Raw genomic sequence first — 19,876 nt, forward strand, 5'->3', positions numbered from 1 at the left:
AATGAAAATCGTTTATTTTTATAAATAAAACATAAATAAACATTTTTGGTTTTAAAAACAAAATTATCACTGAATTATAGATAAGTTGTACATTAAAGTTATACACTTAAATAAAAATAACACCATTTCAAAAATACTTCAGGTAGTTATTGTAACAAAATAATTGAACGTTTAATTATACAAAATACAAATGGGATTATATGTAATATCGATGATCTGCTGAATACTGTTTTATACCTTAAAGTATATTAAATAAAAAAAATGTTTATGCATATCACAATAACTTATAAATTGTTCAAATGAAATTCGAAAGAAAGTGACATTATTCGTTACAAATCTAATGGTTTGGACATGTAATTTTTAAAATGTTTAAAAGACTCCCTAATGATCTCCAAATTGTATGATGATGCACCAAGTCACCGGACACAATTCTATAGGCTAATGCCCACATAGGGCTGTAGTTCTACGTGGTAAAATAAGTATCTAAATGATATTTACTTAGGAAACTTTGGATTTAATTATCTGCATTGGTTTAAAATTTGGAAATCAAAAATGTTGTCTTGCAGGCCAATTGATATTTTCACCCAAAAACTTGAATCACCTAAGTGAAATGACAGAATATCTACTGAGTCACAGTATAAAACGAAATATTTCACCAAAAAAAAAACTAATTTTAGTGAAAAAATAGTAATTACCTTTTTCCATTTTGTAAAACACATTTCTATAGAATCAATTTGATTTGCAGAAAATACTATGGAAGAAAACAGTTTTATTTTTGTAGCTCCAACATTGCTCATGTGGGAATTTTATGGAACAATTTGTGATACTCATACTATAAATTTTATTTACCATCACTTCATCAACACTCACAATTAAATTAGTCCTTTGAGCTTAACACAGGTCGCTGGTAGGTGTAGTGGTATTTCAAACATCAACATTGATATGTAGTGACACTATTTTTACCCCAAACAAAATATTAATTTATCCAGAAGACTAATTAGAGTAAGAAAATTCTTTTTGAAACATATGATTCATAAAAAGTTGTTTGAATAAAATAGAAAGTGAAGGCAACAAACAGGATATTCATGGTTATTTTGTGATATACATAAACTGAATTAGTTTTAGATACACAAAAAATATTGCAAAATTTCAGTTAATCTCAAATATATCTGCAGTAAATAGTTAAGGAATGAAAAATTTGCAGGGAACTATGTCTTTTTACTGCACCAGCGCATAACATTATTTATGGAACACTGTCTGGTCCTTCGAGCCGGGATATCGAAAAACTAAACAGTATAATGTGTGTTTTAGTGAAAATAGGCAAATTCGATTTAAATATGTAAAAATTTCAACATTTACTACAAATTTTGTCAGAATCAAACCACAATTTTAATAACTAGCAGCACTAGTGGTCTAAATCTAAAATTTTTAAGCCCCAATGATTTTCACTATCACATTTTAATAGTTCAATAGGATATTTTATTTATTTTAAAAAATCCAAGTATTAGTATCGAAAAGAAAGTTTATATTTCAACTATTTTCTAAATATTGAATGTTTCGGTTAAAACTAAAATATTTTTGAATTAAATAAAACTGATGTTGCCAAATTCAAGTTGTTGGTCACTTAAAAGGTTAAGTTTAGTAAAATAAGCATAAAACTGCTGGATGTATATAAGTCATGTTACAAACTCGTCTACTGACATAGATCGTGAGGCCGGTCCTGTTCTATTAGGCTAATAGAATCAAAAGTTTGGCGGATGCGGACATACGGTGGGAATTTCTTGATATTGTTTTTTATAATTTATTTACATGATGTTGTGGCCGTTTTTATAGAATTAATATCTAGGAAGACCTCATTGTTTGTTATACTTATGATTCCTTATCAAAAGTAAAAGTAAAATGCTCATGGTATGTACATTTTGCCCTTTTTACTAATTCTTTCAGAAATATTTTCAAGAAAATGTCATCACACAAGCTGCGGGATATGATTTACAAGATTTGTGGTAAAAAATGTATTAGTTTTCAATTTATCAAGATAATTTTCAAAAAACTGCACAGATTATAAAATAAATTGAAATATGTGAATGTAATTAGATTATTTAAGGTAAGATTTATATAGAATTATTTGACATAAACGAATAATGACACTATTCGCATTTTTTCTCTACACTGGTGCAGTGATTATACTAAAAAGCTATCAGGCACTTCAATCGTTATTAAAATTGAGTATAGATTGTGTATCTAGAACGTCTCCGGTCAATAACACACTGTTGGTAATTTCACCAGACACCGAACTAGAATTATGGCTAAACGGAAAGAAGCTATTCACTTTTCTTATCAACTCTAAATATTGATCCTTATTTTTATTTAGCTTGCCGTTCATTTCACCCATATTTTGTTGTGTTTGTAATATTTCTGAGACTAGATATCGACAGAATAAATCCACTTGCGGTTTACCACCGTTGCGAATTTCTAAATCTGGTAACCATCTACAAAAAATAAAATAAAATAATCTATTGAGTATTTTAGATTTATTACCTAAAGTAGCATTGCAGCCAAACATCTAAGGCCGATACACCAGTTTTAGGGGTAAGTTGATCACATATGCTGTCGTCGAATAATGGATTACAAAAAAGACCGATGTCTTTTTCTGTAAATTGTTCCCTCCAATCCCAAACGCTCCGTAATATCATTGATCCCTATAAACATGTTTTAGAAAAAATTAATATCACAAAAAAAATTATTGGATTAATAAAAAACAGCTTTTGAGATAATACGAGGTAAGTGTGAAAAGTACTGATAGATCAATAGAATTCCTGAACTTTAAATTAGTGATGATGTGATCATAAGTAAATCCAAAAATTATTTCAGAACATGAAATTGAGCAAGGAAAGTGAACCTAGCAAAAGAAGGTTCACTTACTTCCTGGTATTTAGGGTTAGTTTGAAGATTGGGAAAATAAAAGCTCAGTGATGACAATGTTGGTTTGTTTGAATGGAATACCTTGTATATCATATATAGTTACTCAGTCCAAGTTTCAAGTCTGCACAATTAAAATATCATTTTGGACACTAATTTGATTAATCTACAACTGTACAGAACAATAATTGAAGAAATAAGTGCATTGATGTTTTTTTAGGGATTTGCCAACCACACCAAGTATCATAATTTTAGTCATTGTGACTTTTTTCTTACCCCGAAATTGGAATGGACGTCATAAACACTGAAAAATGTTTAGAAGACTGTAAGCAAACAGTTAAAAGCCTTCCAGCACTTCTACCAAAAGTAGAAATAATCACTTCATTGGTGTGCAGCTGCATAACATCATTATTTAAAAAAATAATGATAAAAGAGATCACAAAGTAATTGAAAACAGAGATCAGAAACTAGATGAGGTGCTACCACAAACAAAAAGACCAAAAGACTCCAAGAAAAAAGAATACCCCTCACCTAAGGGTAGATAGACATAGGATTAAGTAACTAAGTACTTTTCTTATGTACCTCGTATATACAAGTATTTGATTTTCCTAACAAATATCAAAAAAAGTCTACAATCTAATGAGCTGTTGCTTCTTCATATCTTAGTAATTTATTTTATTTAAAAAATTACTTACGTTCTCTGCTATGAATCTATCATGATGGCTGTTGAACAAAAATGTATCAAACACTGACACGTGAGCCGAATCCCAGAGGGTGGTTAAATATGTTTCACTTATTTGGAAAGCATTAGGAAACTGTTGTAATAACTGCCAAACGCAATCGAGAAATAACAAAAATATAGGTGATGGTTCAATATCTTTACATAAAATGTGACCGAGTCTATTGGCGAACGGATGGCCTAGAGCGATCCATTCTTTTTGAATTAGCGATTGGAAACCGAATTTCGTTCGAAAATACGGGTCTAACAGCAGCTGAGTAAGACTAGAAACCACGCAGTTGAGATCTTGACCGTTTCCTGAAAAAAACAAAAAAAATATATATTATTGAATAAGGATACAACTATCTGGATTATCCTATCAGTTGATAATATCTTATAACTTACCTTCTTGTAGAACAACAGTCAGTTCGTTTATATTTAGATGCTCGGCTGCCTCCTGTGCTTTAGCTAAACAAATGGATACATATAACAGCCATTTTGTACTATCCAATAAACCATAAAATTTAAAATCTTGATTTTTGAACATTCTCGTATTATCCGGTGTACACAGGTCTCTAAGTTTCATATAACTACTTTGAATATCTTTGGGGGTAGGTGAGGAGAGATCGATTATATGTGGTGGTTTTTTGTCCGGATGACTTTTACGAATGTGTTCTAAGAGCTTATTTTCTTCTGTACGATCTGTAATTGTTGGCAAAAGATCCGCCATTCTGACTAGTGCAGCTCCTTTACTTGTTCCCCATACCTAAACATTAGTTATTTTTATATACTCGTCTTATATCTATTCGATAAATGATACTTATAATACAACCCACAGTAATATTTACAGGTTATATCGATATTTGATTATAGAAAATATTGTAAGTTTGAAAGAAAATCTAAAAAGCATTGAAAAAGCTTGTTAAAATGGTATAAAATTAAATAAAATAGTAGTGGGATGAAACCCATCGGAAAGGAAGGGAACATATGAAAAAAGCTAAACAACAAAGTTGTGGGTACTAAAAAGGAAGTCGGTGAGTCTTTTGTTCATTGAAATCTCCAATATTTCCATTACCATGGTAAATTTTATAAGAAAAGGCAAAAATAACGAAAAAATCCGAGGCCATTTTTTATTTGATGATTATGTACAATTTTTAGCTATCTATTAAAATTTCTCATACTGATTACTCATTCTTATGAATGTAACATGTAATCTCACATTTTTCAAGTAATGAAATGATAAATAGCTAAAAATTGTACATAATGATTGGAAAAAAATAAAAAACAAGTTTTTTTGTTTTTTTGCATTTACTAGGAAAACTTATCATAGTAATGAATATTTGTTCACACCATTGGATAATGGGGATTTCAATGAACAAAAACCCCCCACCGACTTTTTTTAAAAAGTTGATATTTTGATGCGAAAATTAGCAAATGAAAATGACATTTTGCTCAATTCCATAACTGTTTTTTCAATCAACAACTGTGTAACTTGTGGCGACCACGGTGGCCCTCACATGTATCCTCTTATTCAAGACATTTTAAACTTTGAGCATCTCCAGGAACAACTCCCTCAATAAAATAATAATCCTTCAACTCCTGATTGACCGATATCTGTCCTAGAGATTCCAAGTTACCTTCTTTTGGGAATTTCAAGACACCTTTCTTTCATATCCTTTTTAATATCCTGCAATTAACTTAATCTCCCATATACCTGCTAGCACGTTTTAGTAAACACCAGCATACTAACAGACTTCTACCTTTCACATTGTTTCATGACACACCCTCCTATTACATGAAACCAGACAAGATGTTGGATTGAACTAGAAGTTCATTCTTTCTAGATACAGTGATGGGAATATATCTCGAACGCCTAGGTCTCAGCGAAGTTACGCTGCTCCTAGCGATTCGGCACGCGCGACTTAGTTTAATTTTACGTTTTGTATATAGTAGTTATTATAACTTTGATTATTTTGCTACCTCTTCACCATCCTCAACCCTTAGATTAGCTTAAATATGCATCTTTCTCATAATTTCATTTTTCCATCTCTTTGAGATATCTGTAGTATTTAATCTGAGATATAAATTTATGCAAATATTAATGAGAGTTTAATGAAACTTGTAAATAACTATAAATTACATTTCATAAGGTAAGTTAAATAAGGGCATACCCATATAGGACAAAATCTGTTCCTGAATTTTTCAACAGCCTCCTTTAGTATATTATCGGTAACAGATTGTGGAATAATTATAGTTTCTATTAACAACGGGGACACCTGGTAATTGAAATTTACTAGTGATATCCTCCAATTTTGACATTTCGTTCTTTTAAGTTCTTTTTCCCAGTCAGGCTTCTTATCAAAAAATCTGGCTTCCCTATTTAAAGTATTATTCACGTAAGGGTCCCTAAAATTATGAAATTATAACTAATTATATTTATTTATCTTGTGAAACTAGTGAAAATACGATTTGTACTTACTTATAATCATAAGCGAATAATAAAGAATGTCTTTTAGGATACGCATGATGTAACAAAGCATTGACTATCTTCTTGCCACCGTCCTTAGAACTATGTTTGAAACTAAACTCAAAACTTTTCATATTTTTACAAATGATCAGTATATCTTTGATTTTTCCAGTGACATTTTGTCCTGGTAATAATTTCTTTTTGGATCTATCGCCGATTTGATAAACAACGTCAATGGAAGACAAACAAATTTCGTTTATACCTAGTAACAAATTTTGCTGATAACAATTTGAAGGTTCCAGTTCATCGGCAGTCATGAATGATAATCTGAAATTGGTAACTGCTAAATTTCCCATTCCATACTTTTGTTTATCACTTAATGGTTGATACAGGATTACTTTTGATTCTTCTTGTACAATTGTTTCACCTAAAATACAAAACTATATTTTCGACATTGTGGAAAATAACATATTTTCTCACCATCTAAAAGTTTTATTCGTTGCACGTCGTCTAAAGTGATAGACTAAAACATTAAAAATTGCTTTAGAAACACTTTGAAAATTTTTAATTATATAAATACCTCAAGTTCTGATTCTCCAATATAACTTTTAAAATTCGAATTTTCCTTGACATCGTTCATTTTAATAATTCACTATTTAACTAGTAACTTGATAAATTGGATTCATGTAAAACAGTGATTTATTCCATATTTCAAAATATATAACCAACGTTCATTACCTAAAAATAACAAATTGGTAATTCACAATTTTTTCATTTTAGGTTAGTTTTTGACATTAAGGAAATATCTTTTAAGCTACGTTTACATTTGGCAAGTTTGCTGGCGGAAAATATCTGCGGTCACTAAACTAACTTCATATTTTTTATTAATAAATTTTCGTTTATTTGCTTAGTACTACTTAGTAGTGAAATGTGCATAGCTCCGTTAAAGTTGTTGCAAGTGAAATCGCCAATAGTTTAATAAAAATTTTGAAATTCAAATAAAATTTCTGGTCTATAAACGGAAATTTTTAAATCCCGATTCTATTAACTCATTTAAACATTTTTAAATCGAATTACTTCACTTAAGTTTAACTTTATCTTCCACAAAATGTCATATTTTTTGTATAAATTTAAAAATGAAATTACTTGAATTCTTATTTTAAAAGAAATTAACTTGACGTGACCCGTTTGCACATGAAAGTTCGAAAAAAGTCAGCAAGTAGATCAGTAAACTAGCCGGTCTGTCTTATTTACCCCTCAGCTATCATTTTTAAATGGGCTAATTTTGACAATTCGTTACATCAAAGGCTTTTGTTTATCCCACGGCTGTCATTTTTAAATGTGCATCTGCCGATTTTGATAATTCCTTAAATTGTTCAATGGTCTGTTAATCTATAAAAATAAAGTGTGTGTTAAATATAAATTGTCAAGTATTAGATATTATGAACGTGTTACATTTTAAGCTTAATACTTGATTTAAATAGCTGAACATTTAGTTTTGACGCTGCATTAATTTAAGATTACGCTTCAGTCAAAATTGTACCACGTGATGACGCTCTAAGCCAGCGTCGAACATCAGTATGAAGTTGCACCTTAACAAGTTTATTGGCCGTAAATAAACTTGCCAAATGTAAACCTAGCTTAACACAATGAAATATTCCCGTATTACCAAATTCACGAACAGTCTGAGTTTAATATAAATAAGATTTATACTGTTTACAATATAGATTAATTTATTTTTCTAATCATCCCACCTATTGTACTCGAGTAAATAAATTAAACCAAAAAAATCATCCGATTTGAAAAAGTGACGTGGACGATTAGATTTTAAATTGCCAATCACGAATATTTATTTACAAAGTTCGTGTTATAGGTTAAATCACAAAGTCAAAATGACAATATCACAAAAATGCATGATAAAACTGTTAATTAAATGTGATAAATTGGTAGATAATTAAAATTGCACTTTTCGAACACTACAAATATTACATGACATTATGCACGGGGATTTCTTTATAAGGAATAACATAAAACAAAGGTACTATATCACTAACTTTTGAACTTTTAAAATTAACTTGTACTCAATTTTAGACCAAACAGCGATACAGGTCTTTGGGTACTGTTTTTATTGCCAATTTCGGTAATTTTATCAACTCTAAAACATTCAATTATTGCAACACCTACTTACAAATTAGCTTCATTAGTATGTACGGGCATGATAATAGTGTCTGTAATAATTACAATACAGAAGTACAAGAATAAAATATTGACCATTCTAGCACCGTGGACTGTAATAGCATTTTTGATTATAACTCTTCTATTTCATATTAGTTTGGGAAAAGGTAAATTGAAAATTTAAATAAATATAATTATAAAAAATTATTAATAGTAGCAGAATCACACTATTTTTGAATGAAATAAAGAACTGTTATGTTATTATTTGTTTTTTTCCTCATTCTCTTATAACTCTTTATTATTTATATTCTTTTATTTACTGTGTTAATAAAACATTTTAGATCTGGTCTTTTCATTATTTGGAAGCTTATTTTCAACAATATTATATTTCTGCATTTATAAATGTATATTGATGAAATTTAAAGAATGTTTTACATTAGGAGAAGCTGGAATAATCAGTCAAAGTTTAATACTTTTCCTATATTTCACAATTATAAATGTTATAAACCATATATCACAAAGTATGGTTTTTAAAAGTAATATGCAAGTTGCAACTTTAATAATTCAAGTGAGTATTAAATGTAATTTGTTTATTCATTTCTATATATTGTGTTACACCCAAGTCATCTTAACCCATAGTGTGGTAATAATTTTCTTCTATTCTTTTCTGTTTCTTGCCTTCTTGTTTTGAACTCTTCCTTCCATTAGATCTCCTTTTCCTGACATTCTTCCTAAGTCTCCCAGCCATCCTAGTCTTTTGGTTCTTACAATTTTGCTAATTTCCTGTTCTTCATACAAGTTCCTAGTTCCCAGTTTGTCCTTCTTTATATGTCTTTCTCCCAAGTATTTTCCTCTTCCATATTTCACTTATTCCCCTCTGCTTTATTCAGTATCCACTTTTTGCTTGCAAGTAGTGTCGGTCTGATGATTATTTATTCATTTAAATAAGTTTTTATTTCAGCTAGGACTTTTAGGAATTGGAATGATTGCTTATATCTCTTATTTATTTGCAATACGAAGTACCATTATATTTTATACTGTATTTATTGGTATCATAACAACTATTATCATCATTCCTTTACATATTTTACTCCAAAGGAGTCCTGTTTTATGGATTTACGACCAAATGACTGAAGACTGGACCACTGTAAGTTCTTTACTTGATAACTTACTCAATATCAAATTTCAGTTGTACTTTCCTGATGCACTATTGTGGAATGGAATAAATCTCCCAGATTGGGGCTAGTTTACAAGTTTCTACAAAATTATAAAATATTGAATATTTTGGAGAGGTTGTTGGAAAATATCTTTGTTTAGGAAGTTCTTAATTTTTTAAGGGTTTTAAGGTGATATAATGCTATTGGGAGTAATACAAAATGGTATATACCAAGGAGAACTTGTCCTAGATAATTAAAGGTTAGAAATATGTTGATGGATTTGTTAGGTGTGTTGGAGTTGAGATAATTCTACTTTCTCCTTCAGTTCTTTATTTTTTTAAGGAGTACATTTAGGTGAACTAAGCTGTTGGGAGTGATACCAAATTCAATGTTTTTACTTTTGTTCTGTAGGTGATACAACAGAAGGGTTTGTTTGTCCCTAGTTCAGTTTCTACTTGATAAATGCTTAGTAGATTGTCCAGGCTTTCAGAGTGTTTGTTTCTAGTTCCATAGACTCCTATTCTAGATCCGTCTGGTGTTTTAGAACCATCCATGTACCATTTGAAATAATAAGTTAAACTACAAATGATTTGGATTTGGGAAAGTGTGGGATGGAAAATTTGAAAAGTTTCAATATGGATTTTATATTTTATTGTTTGAAAATAATTTTTATTCTTATATCTTTATTTTTAGATTAAACTGATTTTATACTGGATATTTTGTTCCGGTATAGCGGTTCTTGCTATAAGTAATCAAATATTTTATGCTAGAAAAGCTTCGACTGGTACAAGAAAAATTTTTCATTTGTTAGCTGTCGCTGTTTATATACCAGGACTTTTATACAGATGTTCATTTTTGTATTTAGCAAGTGGAGTTGTCTTAGGAATATTTATAGCCTTAGAGGTAAAGGAATTTTTTTTCAATTCATTTTTCCAAATGCTAATTCATTAGATTCTACGACTGTTACGTATGCCGCCAATTGGTATCCACCTGCAAGATGGGTTTGTAGTATTTAATGATGAAAAAGATGGACCATTAGCTTTGACTCCAGTATACTTACTCGCAGGATGTTCCTTACCGTTATGGATCCATCCATCGCCTTGCGACATCACTGATTCTGCCTCTTTCAATTTAGTTCCTCTCTTAAGTGGAATACTAAGTATTGGAGTTGGGGATACGGCAGCTAGTATTATTGGATCTACTTATGGGAAATTTTTTTGGCCCGGTGAGTATTAATTAATTCTTATGCTTTTGCAATAAATTAATTTTTATTTTTAGGATCAAAAAAGACTATCGAAGGAACTGTAGCTTGTATGTTAGCTCAAATTGGATTATTGTACATATTAATTTTTTTTGGTACGTTAAGATAACCATCTGTGGGCACTGTGGTTTTTTTCAGGATCATAGGTTAAATTCTCACAAGTAAATGTGATTTTTCTTTTCGTGTTATAGGATTTATTCAACTGATGTCATCTGTGGAAATAGGAAAATTATTTTTCGCAATATTTGTCACTTCGTTGGTGGAAGCGAAGACAACGCAAGTGGATAATCTGGTACTACCATTCCTCATGTATATTATATTAATTTAAACATATTTTATTACTTATTTTTTTAAATATATTTTACAATTTTCAACTTTTGGTCCAATTTTTCTTATAAATATAAAAATACATTCAAACATAACAAGTTTTAATTGAAAAAATATGTCTGGTATTTTAAAAATTTGATTCAATTATTTACAACAGATGAGGAGAATATTTGTTTTAAAATATGCGGCAATTCTCTAGTATCTTGGCATATAAAGGCTCTTCCAGCTGGTAAGTTTTGCGTTAACCTAAAAAAAGCCAAAAATCTATATAATTCAGATAATCATTTTCAGACTCAAACCAATATTTGGCCAAATCAAACTTGAGAAAAGCCATTTTATTGACCAAATGGAACTAGAAAAAGTGAAGTTGTAGTCAAATTGATCTCAACCCAGTGTTCAACCAAATCAAACTTTCAAAGAAAAACAATTTTGGAGAAAATTACACCGGGAAAAGTGAATTTTTGATCAAATCAGTTTTTGGCCAAATTAAACTTGAGAAAATCCAATTTTTGACCAAATTGAACTAGAAAAAGTTCAGTTGTGGACAAATGAAACTCAACCCAGTGTTTAACCAAATTAAATTCCCAAAGAAAAACAATTTTGGAGAAAATTACACCGGGAAAAGTGAATTTTTGGTTAAATTAACTACAATATCACAGTCATACTTGTCAATCTCATAGTCAGAGTAGGTAGACACACCATTTTGGACCAAAGTAAACTGGGACAAGTCCTGTTCCAGCCAAACTGAACTTCAACCAATGTTTAGCCAAATGAACCTTCGAAAAACGAATTTTTGATGAAATGAAATATAAAAAATTCAATTTTCTACAAAATCGGAAACACCGATAAAACTTACCTTTCTGCTTGGTCCCCTAAACTAGCTATAAATACGGCATATGCGCTGACGCTCGGTTTTGCCGACATTGCTTTGGCCAATTCCGATGGCGAAATACCGTATCTTTGTAAATTAGCGTCAGAAAGAATTATAACAATAGCCTCATCATATTTTTCTTCATCTATAGTGGATACCGCCCATTTGGACGATTCCAAAGTATGATCACCCGACCAACAAAATTGAGAATGCGCATGCATAGTCTAAAACGTACAAATTACACAAGAAACATGTTGCAGACAAAAATTATAACATTCAAATACAGGGTTTTTCAAAAATATGGTACTACAAGTTCACAAACTTTCCTACCGCGCGTATTGTCGGCAATAAAATTTCTATATATCAGCCTGTATCTCATAAACTGATAGAAAAGTGAAGAAAAATCGTATTTCAATAACTATATACTTACCCGTATCACCTCTAACCTTTCTTTATTATCTTTAGGTGGATTATCCTGTTTAACGAACGTTATATTAAATTCTTCGCCGGAATGACCGATAATATCGTATTTAATTTTATCTTCGAATCCTTCAAACGCTTCCATAACTAATACGACAGCTTCCAATTCTCTATCCAAACGACCGTCGTACGAATTGAATCTGTACATGCTACCAGAAACATCTACCACAACTCTAAATAGTTTGGGTTTTATTTGCGGCGTACCTAATTCCGGATCTAGTTCTGTTCTTCGTCGAAAGATAGTTTTTTCACCGAGTAAACCTAAAATAAAATGGATATAATTCAATATATTTATAGAAAAATATATACCATCAATCAATTTAACGTCATCTAGTTCCCCGGACGTTTGATGTCTGTACCATTGTCTCTCTTTAATTTTAGCTTGTAAATTCCCTAAAATGATCCTCAAAGATTGAACTTCCCGCTCGACGGCGTTGGAAAATTGCGAATAAATCGAATGATCGTACGGACTCATACCGATTTCTTTCAATTTATCTTGAAAAGCTTTCTTTCCCATTTCTCTAGCCGCTTTTCTAACGTGTTCCGGAACCGAATTTTTTTCTTCGTCCGAAAGCTACATAAAATAAAAAAAACTGTTTACGCCGATGGTTAGATACGTTACTAATTTTACCTGATGTACTTTGTGACCTTTATCTAATCGATACGGTCCTCCTTTACCGCCTAAACCGGCTGTATCTCTACCACCGGTACCACCGGCCCAAGTATTACCACCAACGTGAGGTTCGTTCTTCGGATCTTCCTTACCATGTTTTGGCTGACTCACATCTAACCTAAAAAAATCAATTTCAGATTTACTCATGAGTAGTACAACTGATAGAAAGAATTTCTGTTAAAACCCTATGGAAGTTTATAAAAATTTGAGTCTGGTAGTGTCGCTTTTATGATACAAGGAAAATTATTCCGCAACCCTCTAAAGATGTAGAGGAAAATGAGACTAAAAGAATGAAATATCTTACAAGGGAAGAAAATACTGAATACATAGAGAAAAGAACTAATGAGTACTCTTTTTAGTACCTGATTCTACTACTACACAAAACCGATAATGTACCCAAAACCAATTCTTGGTGTAGTTATTACAACTTTCAGTGGTCTGGTGATAAATAAAACTCTACGTAGATGTACGGAAACATCTGGTATGAGATAAGGTGAGACACTTCCCTTACCAATCATTTGTTCCACTTAAACAGTCGGGAAATTCTATCGGGGACTAATCTTTTAACCGGGAACGGTGATTTATGACGCCATCTTCATACTATAGGTAGTACTGATACTACTGGTACATGGAGGAAGAAGAATCAGTTCACGAACGAGATTCAAACACTTCAGCGAGTCTTACAGTTTACTTAGTGAAAATAAAAAGTGTCTCATTAGTTTTTTTAAAAGGAATTTGGTAGATGTAATGTACTGACTGGTCACTAATTCAATTAAGATATAGAAGAAGAAATAGGTTATACAAATATTATAATCTTCCGCCGATTTCAAATACAATAAAAATTTATTACTCACCCGCTATATCTATTTATTGTCATTTGTATATTTTCTTTGGCTCTTTTAGATGCAACATATTCGGCGGTTAAAACGTTTTTACTTGAAAATCCGTGCTTCACTAGTACCTCTCCCAAAGTTTCAATAGTTTCCGTATTGTATCTATCGAAATCGAAAACGTTGAAAAGGACATCTTCCAAATCAGTATTTGGGAATTTCTAAAACGAAAATTTATTGAAAAGCTCTCCTCATACTTGATTATCACAACAACAAATGATTGGATTGAATGGATCGAACCAGAAAGTAGTGACAAAACAATGGACCGAGTCTAAAGTTTGATGGTTGTAGACATCCCATGTCGACATGATCAACTACAGCCTTAGATGCGCTACTAAAGTGACAAAAAGAGACATCTAGCGGCGTCCACGGGCTAATTTAGACAGAAAAATTCATTTTAGGGAATTTGACAGATCTCCTAAAGATTCTAGAACCGATAAAGTTGAAAAGTATTGACGAAACAATAGACCGAATCGATAGCTTGATGATTATAGACATCCCATGTCGACATGATCGACTAGTCGACAAAAAGAGACATCTAGCGGCATCCACGGACTAATTCAGACAGAAAAATTCATTTTAGGGAATTTGACAGATCTCCTAAAGATTCTAGAACCGATAAAGTTGAAAAGTATTGACGAAACAATAGACCGAATCGATAGCTTGATGATTATAGACATCCCATGTCGACATGATCGACTAGTCGACAAAAAGAGACATCTAGCGGCATCCACGGACTAATTCAGACAGAAAAATTCATTTTAGGGAATTTGACAGATCTCCTAAAGATTCTAGAACCGATAAAGTTGAAAAGTATTGACGAAACAATAGACCGAATCGATAGCTTGATGATTATAGACATCCCATGTCGACATGATCGACTAGTCGACAAAAAGAGACATCTAGCGGCATCCACGGACTAATTCAGACAGAAAAAATCATTTTAGGGAATTTGATAGGTTAGAATCGATACAGATCGAAAGTAGTGACAAACCAGTGGACTAAATGCTTAGCATGTCGACCAAATATTCCCCATTCGGAGTCGTAATCAAGGACCGTGTATCATGGATCAATAAACATCTCGAAACGCAAACCAAACGACCTTAAAGGTTATCAAACGCAGGCTCAAGTTGGCATTTGAATGTGAAGAAACTCCAAATCAGTAGCTAACAAAAGCAAAGTAACCCTAATGCGATAACCAGGTCACCAAGGTATAAAAGGCAATATGAAAGCAGATAATCATGACGAAAAAGGAGGCCAAGAATCCAAATTTTTGAACCAGAAGCATCAGATAATCCAAAACATCGATAACGTATCATCAAAGAAGTCTGAGGATTAAATAGGTGGCCGATCTTTTGACAGGTTACTGCTCCGTCCATTTCAGCCAAAGGTTTAGATACCTCGGAGGAGTTGTAGCCGTATTTTTAGGTATAGACGAAACGACTCTAATCAAATAACCGACTTACTTGTAGATGTTTGACGATATTAACAACTTCTCTTGTCGAATAAGGATAATTAACCAAACCCCGATCGGCCATTGTTCTTAAATCGTCGAATATACCGACCAATCGTTCGATAATATCGACGTCGACGTCGGGTCCGTAACGTTTCAAAAGTTCCGTTTCCGATACTTTGGAAGGATTATCTACAGCGTGACTACTAAAAAGATCCCCCAAAGCACCGAAAAAATCGTTTCCCAAAAAGGGAAATCCCGGTCTATTCGCCAATACTATCATCCTAAAATCCGGATGAGTTACAACCGCATTTTCGGTATTATCTCGATGATTTCGCGGAGCGATTCTCCTTCCGTCGCTCAAATTCATCCGACCCGATTCCACTAGACTTTTTAAAATGCAAGTGACGTGCGTCGGAGCTTTATCGGCTTCGTCGACGACTAGTACTCGACCGTGCTTGATCGCTTTAACCAGAGGGGAATCTTCGTACACCAAAATCCCGTTTTTGATGGTCGGTTGTACGGTTAGGGTTTGAACGGTGGTGTCTCTATGTAATTGGATATATTCCCTGGGTCGATTCAACACCTGTAAAAATCTATCGACTATTTTATTTTTACCGACACCTTGGTTACCGACTAATAAGAGGTTATAACCCAATTGGAAGTCTTGTAGTAACTTTTCCATTAGCGATAAATGTTGCGGTACGTCGTAGAATAAAGTTTCAGGTACTTTCGTTAAATTATCGGACTTATATACCGGGGCTACGGTATTTCCTATCGTTACAAATCCTCCTTTGATATCGCAACGTATTTTTTCGTTTTCTTTACGGGGTAATTGTTTTATTCCGATTTTTTCCATGGTTTTGTCTAGTACTTGTCGGGTAAGCGAAGGGAGGAATTTTATCATGAAAGTTTCGTCCATTATCGAGTAAATATCTTCGGTGGGGTACTCGGTGAGTCTCGAAGCTATTTTTAGGATACGTCTGGTCGATAGATGACCGGATAAGTTGGTTAAAGTGGAGTCCGAGCTGTTTCGTAGTAAGTGCGCCAAATCTATTATTTTTTCTAGCGATTTCGATATGGGACCGTACTGAAAAGTGAAAAAAATAAGTTAACGGTACGCCCTGTATAAAACGATAAAATTATCAGTTGTCGGGACTTACTTTACTGGCGACGACGTGCGTTTCTTCTTCTTTACTGAGCGTTCTCATTTCGTGGAAAATAAATAGACTCAGCATTTCCGGTGACAACCAATTTCCCGTTGCCGCTTGTAGATTGGGGGGTTCCCCAATGGCAACTATCTTAAAATCGGGATGAATTGCGTAAACGCCTTTTTGCGTCAAATCAACTTCGGTCAAATTGTAACTTTTTTTTAAAATCTCGTATCTATCTTTACCAATTAATCTTTTCCCGTCATAAAGTTGCATTTCTCTATCATGAACTAACCTAAAATAATTATATAACATATAACCTAAACGAAGAATTGATTTAGGAGTCTCTGAATACTATTGAAAATATCCCAGCATTCAGATAGGGTAACAAAAACGACCAAAAACATCATTAACGAGTATCATTTTGTATAAATCCGAACAGAATCATAAAAAACTTGATGAAAGTCATACTAGATTATTGAAAATAAACATAATTTTCATTTTACTAAGAATAAAATTATTATTGGTGGCTACGATTACTTTTTGAAGTCCCCCTATATCACTGGAATAGTTTTGTTAATTACTTTAGCTATGTAAAAAAAGGAAAAGCGTATAAGTCAAATTATATTAGATAGGCAACCATTCGTACATCCAACCCTCTTGAAATTATCCTTTTTGAAGTGTCTCTGTATCTATTAAATAGTTTTTTAATTAATCTAGCTGTGTACAAGTCGAAGTATATTAGATAGGCAACCATTCGTACATCCAACCCTCTTGAAATTATCCTTTTTGAGGTGTCCCTGTATCTATTAAATAGTTTTTTAATTAATCTAGATGTGTACAAGTAAAAGTGTACTTGATAGGCAACTATTAGTACATCCAACCTTCTTGAAACCACCCTTTTCAACTATTTCGAATCGAATTGATTGTAGAAACATCGTAAGAAGAAGAAGTTGACATTTAGACGTCGAAGTTTAATATGTAATAAACTTGGATTCTAATATTCATTCAAAAAATCAAAGTTTATAAATTTTAACAAATATTTTTGTAAATAATAAATTATTGGTGGTGATAATTACTTTTTGAAGTCCCCCTGTGTCACTTAAATAGTTTTTTCTTTATTATTCTAGCTGTATGAAAGTAGAAGTAACGAAACATACCTGTGTAATACTGTTAAAGTGCTGGGATGTATTCTATCGATCCCGTCTAAAACTGCTATTCTTCCTTCCAAAGCTGCATCAACAAGGGGAGAAAATTTCCAAATGGTATCTCCATTTTCCAAAGTAGTTCTCTGTTGGATTAAATCTCTAGACGTCATATCTTGATACAAAACTATATTTTCCACTTCTTTTCCCAAAGTTTCGGCTACTTTGTTCACAATCATAGTTTTCCCACAACCGTTAGTACCGACGATACAAACATCCGCAACCCTGATACTTTGAAGTATCTGATGTAATAATTCATTTTGATAATTCGTTTCGACATAAAAATCGGGAGTGATTGTTGATGGTGGATGTTGGAATATATTCGATTTTTCTTCTATTGTCGACGATGGAACGTCGAGTTTCACCAAGAGCTTTTCTAAATTTTCGATACCGTCTTTCAAGAAAACTCTATAAGGGTATAATCTGTATATAATATCGTATGGAGTTAGGTGTGGATTTTGTTCCTGTAAATACATAATTATCGAATCGAATACTTAACCTAACCTACAGAACATTTTTTTTAAATGATCAATTCATCAATTCAATTATCAAAAACGTGAGTGAAAATACTTGGCAAGTAAAAAATTATGAAGATTTATGTTTTTCTGAACAAAATTATCTTGGAACACTTTAAACCAATTTAACAAGATTCCATACACAACCATGTTCTTAATGACACACCCTGTAAAAAGTACTACAAATATAAGTATTGTACAAACCAGTATTAAACATCCCAAAGGTAAATTATCCAAAGGAAAATCTGGTAGTCCCAAAGCCAAACTCTCCTTACACAAAAGTGCAAAAGCACACGATAAAATTTTCTCTAATTTTTCCGATTTTGGTGTTGGAGCTAAACTTCGTAATTCTTCATACCACTCCTAAAAAGATTGTATTGGAGGAACAAAAATCTTTGTGTTGTTTATTTATAGTCAAGAACCAAATACATTTCAGGTTTTTTTAATTAATATAAAGCATAAATAAAATTATCTTAAGCAAATAGTCAAAGCAAACTATCAAACCCAGTGAAGAAAGTCACAATGCAGATTATTAACCTGTCCTATGACCGATTCGTAATTTAAATTTGGCGCCATAACTAGCATATGTTTGTATCGACGACTGTGTATAGATGCTTCAAAATTTTTTTCAACGTTGTCAGAGTTCTTCTAATAAAGGACTTGCACATATGTAGAATTGTAGATTTTTATTTGAATTTAAATGATTTTAATACAAAATCATATAATTAGTATATATAAAAATAATTTTACAATGAAATTTTATTAAAACTGATTAATTGGATATTTAAAACCAACTACTGAACGCTATTTTCGTAAAAAAACTCTGGCAACATTGGTTAATTCGCTGGAACTTTGTTGGCTACAAACAAAAAGTCGTTAGCAACAAGTAGACAAACTGAAGTGTAGTATTAAAAAAAATATGAATCATTTTTATCATTTTACTAATGGATTTAGAAAAAAAAATTCCTCATATTGTTCAACATTAATTAGAGAAACAGTATACAAGATTTTCGTGTAAAACTAATAAACCAACTCTACGGTAAGTTTCTTTAATATATTGTTTTTCTTAATGTAGAAAGTTGGAATATACCTCAAACTTGGTTAAAGCGTCAAGTTATTTTAAATCAGTCAGGCAATAAATGTAAAATTCACGCAATTTCGCAATTCGTCATCATTATATAAAAGCAAAGTGAACATTATTCAAATTGTTTCAAATCTTGAACTAATTGTTTGTTTAACACGAAAGGAACACGTTTAGATCTTATAAGTAATAAAAATGTTGTAACGAAGAAAGGAAAGTATCAGACTATGGCTTGAAATTAAAAATTCATTCTGTTTTTGTATGTTTTTGATACATTTTTATATACAATTAAACGAAAATTAGCAGTTCTTTATTCATTTCTTTGAATATATTAAATCTATTGTCTTACGAATCTAATGAAACATTCCAATTTTTACCGTCGAAGACATTTGCCAACACTGTTTTAATCCCAAAAAAAAACCTTACAAAGCTAATATAAACTATGAAAGCCCGGGGTGAAGTGCTTCAACCAAGAACAGAATTCGTACTGAGCTAGTATCTTTACAAATTTCTGATTAGAAACAACTCGGGGC

General features: G+C 31.9%; 3 protein-coding genes across 3 annotated transcripts in view; 1 reads left to right on the forward strand and 2 right to left on the reverse strand.

Moving 5' to 3' along the window:
- LOC130892661 (myotubularin-related protein 10-B) lies at window positions 1-7,813 on the reverse strand. The gene is made up of 10 exons (XM_057798180.1): window positions 7,560-7,813; window positions 7,251-7,496; window positions 6,685-6,842; window positions 6,585-6,627; window positions 6,117-6,531; window positions 5,809-6,043; window positions 4,043-4,403; window positions 3,615-3,955; window positions 2,539-2,699; window positions 1-2,489 (listed from the first exon to the last, which is right to left on the reverse strand). The coding sequence occupies exons 3-10, from the start codon at window positions 6,742-6,744 to the stop codon at window positions 2,207-2,209; spliced, it is 1,899 nt and encodes a 632-aa protein (XP_057654163.1). The 5' UTR covers window positions 6,745-6,842; window positions 7,251-7,496; window positions 7,560-7,813; the 3' UTR covers window positions 1-2,206.
- On the forward strand, window positions 7,792-11,071 carry LOC130892664 (dolichol kinase). Its single transcript, XM_057798183.1, has 8 exons — window positions 7,792-8,142; window positions 8,196-8,446; window positions 8,621-8,847; window positions 9,241-9,426; window positions 10,130-10,339; window positions 10,388-10,661; window positions 10,715-10,792; window positions 10,889-11,071. Exons 1-8 carry the CDS (start codon window positions 8,102-8,104, stop codon window positions 11,023-11,025), a joined length of 1,404 nt encoding a protein of 467 aa, XP_057654166.1. The 5' UTR covers window positions 7,792-8,101; the 3' UTR covers window positions 11,026-11,071.
- The window catches only part of LOC130892659 (von Willebrand factor A domain-containing protein 8), a 22,146-nt gene continuing 13,287 nt past the window's right edge, over window positions 11,018-19,876 (reverse strand). The window contains exons 6-15 of the mRNA XM_057798177.1: window positions 18,467-18,625; window positions 17,703-18,211; window positions 16,555-16,837; window positions 15,405-16,481; window positions 13,903-14,099; window positions 13,007-13,166; window positions 12,685-12,949; window positions 12,326-12,636; window positions 11,881-12,119; window positions 11,018-11,270 (exon numbers count right to left, since the gene is read on the reverse strand). Of these exons, the coding sequence (XP_057654160.1) occupies window positions 11,165-11,270; window positions 11,881-12,119; window positions 12,326-12,636; window positions 12,685-12,949; window positions 13,007-13,166; window positions 13,903-14,099; window positions 15,405-16,481; window positions 16,555-16,837; window positions 17,703-18,211; window positions 18,467-18,625 (3,306 nt within the window). The 3' untranslated portion in view covers window positions 11,018-11,164. The remainder of the gene's footprint in view (window positions 11,271-11,880; window positions 12,120-12,325; window positions 12,637-12,684; window positions 12,950-13,006; window positions 13,167-13,902; window positions 14,100-15,404; window positions 16,482-16,554; window positions 16,838-17,702; window positions 18,212-18,466; window positions 18,626-19,876) is intronic.

This window comes from Diorhabda carinulata, chromosome 4 (genome assembly GCF_026250575.1).
Source record: "Diorhabda carinulata isolate Delta chromosome 4, icDioCari1.1, whole genome shotgun sequence".
Classification (NCBI taxonomy): domain Eukaryota; kingdom Metazoa; phylum Arthropoda; class Insecta; order Coleoptera; family Chrysomelidae; genus Diorhabda; species Diorhabda carinulata.

Coding starts and splice junctions, on each gene's coding strand:
- LOC130892664 (XM_057798183.1), top strand. CDS start 8,102: ATGCACGGGGATTTCTTTATAAGGAATAACATAAAACAAAG. Junction 10,662..10,714: donor TGGGAAATTTTTTTGGCCCG/GTGAGTATTAAT, acceptor TTTTATTTTTAG/GATCAAAAAAGACTATCGAA. Junction 10,793..10,888: donor GTACATATTAATTTTTTTTG/GTACGTTAAGAT, acceptor TTCGTGTTATAG/GATTTATTCAACTGATGTCA.
- LOC130892661 (XM_057798180.1), bottom strand. CDS start 6,744: ATGAACGATGTCAAGGAAAATTCGAATTTTAAAAGTTATATTGGAGAA. Junction 3,956..4,042: donor GACTGTTGTTCTACAAGAAG/GTAAGTTATAAG, acceptor TGTTTTTTTCAG/GAAACGGTCAAGATCTCAAC. Junction 2,490..2,538: donor TGGCTGCAATGCTACTTTAG/GTAATAAATCTA, acceptor TATTTTTTGTAG/ATGGTTACCAGATTTAGAAA.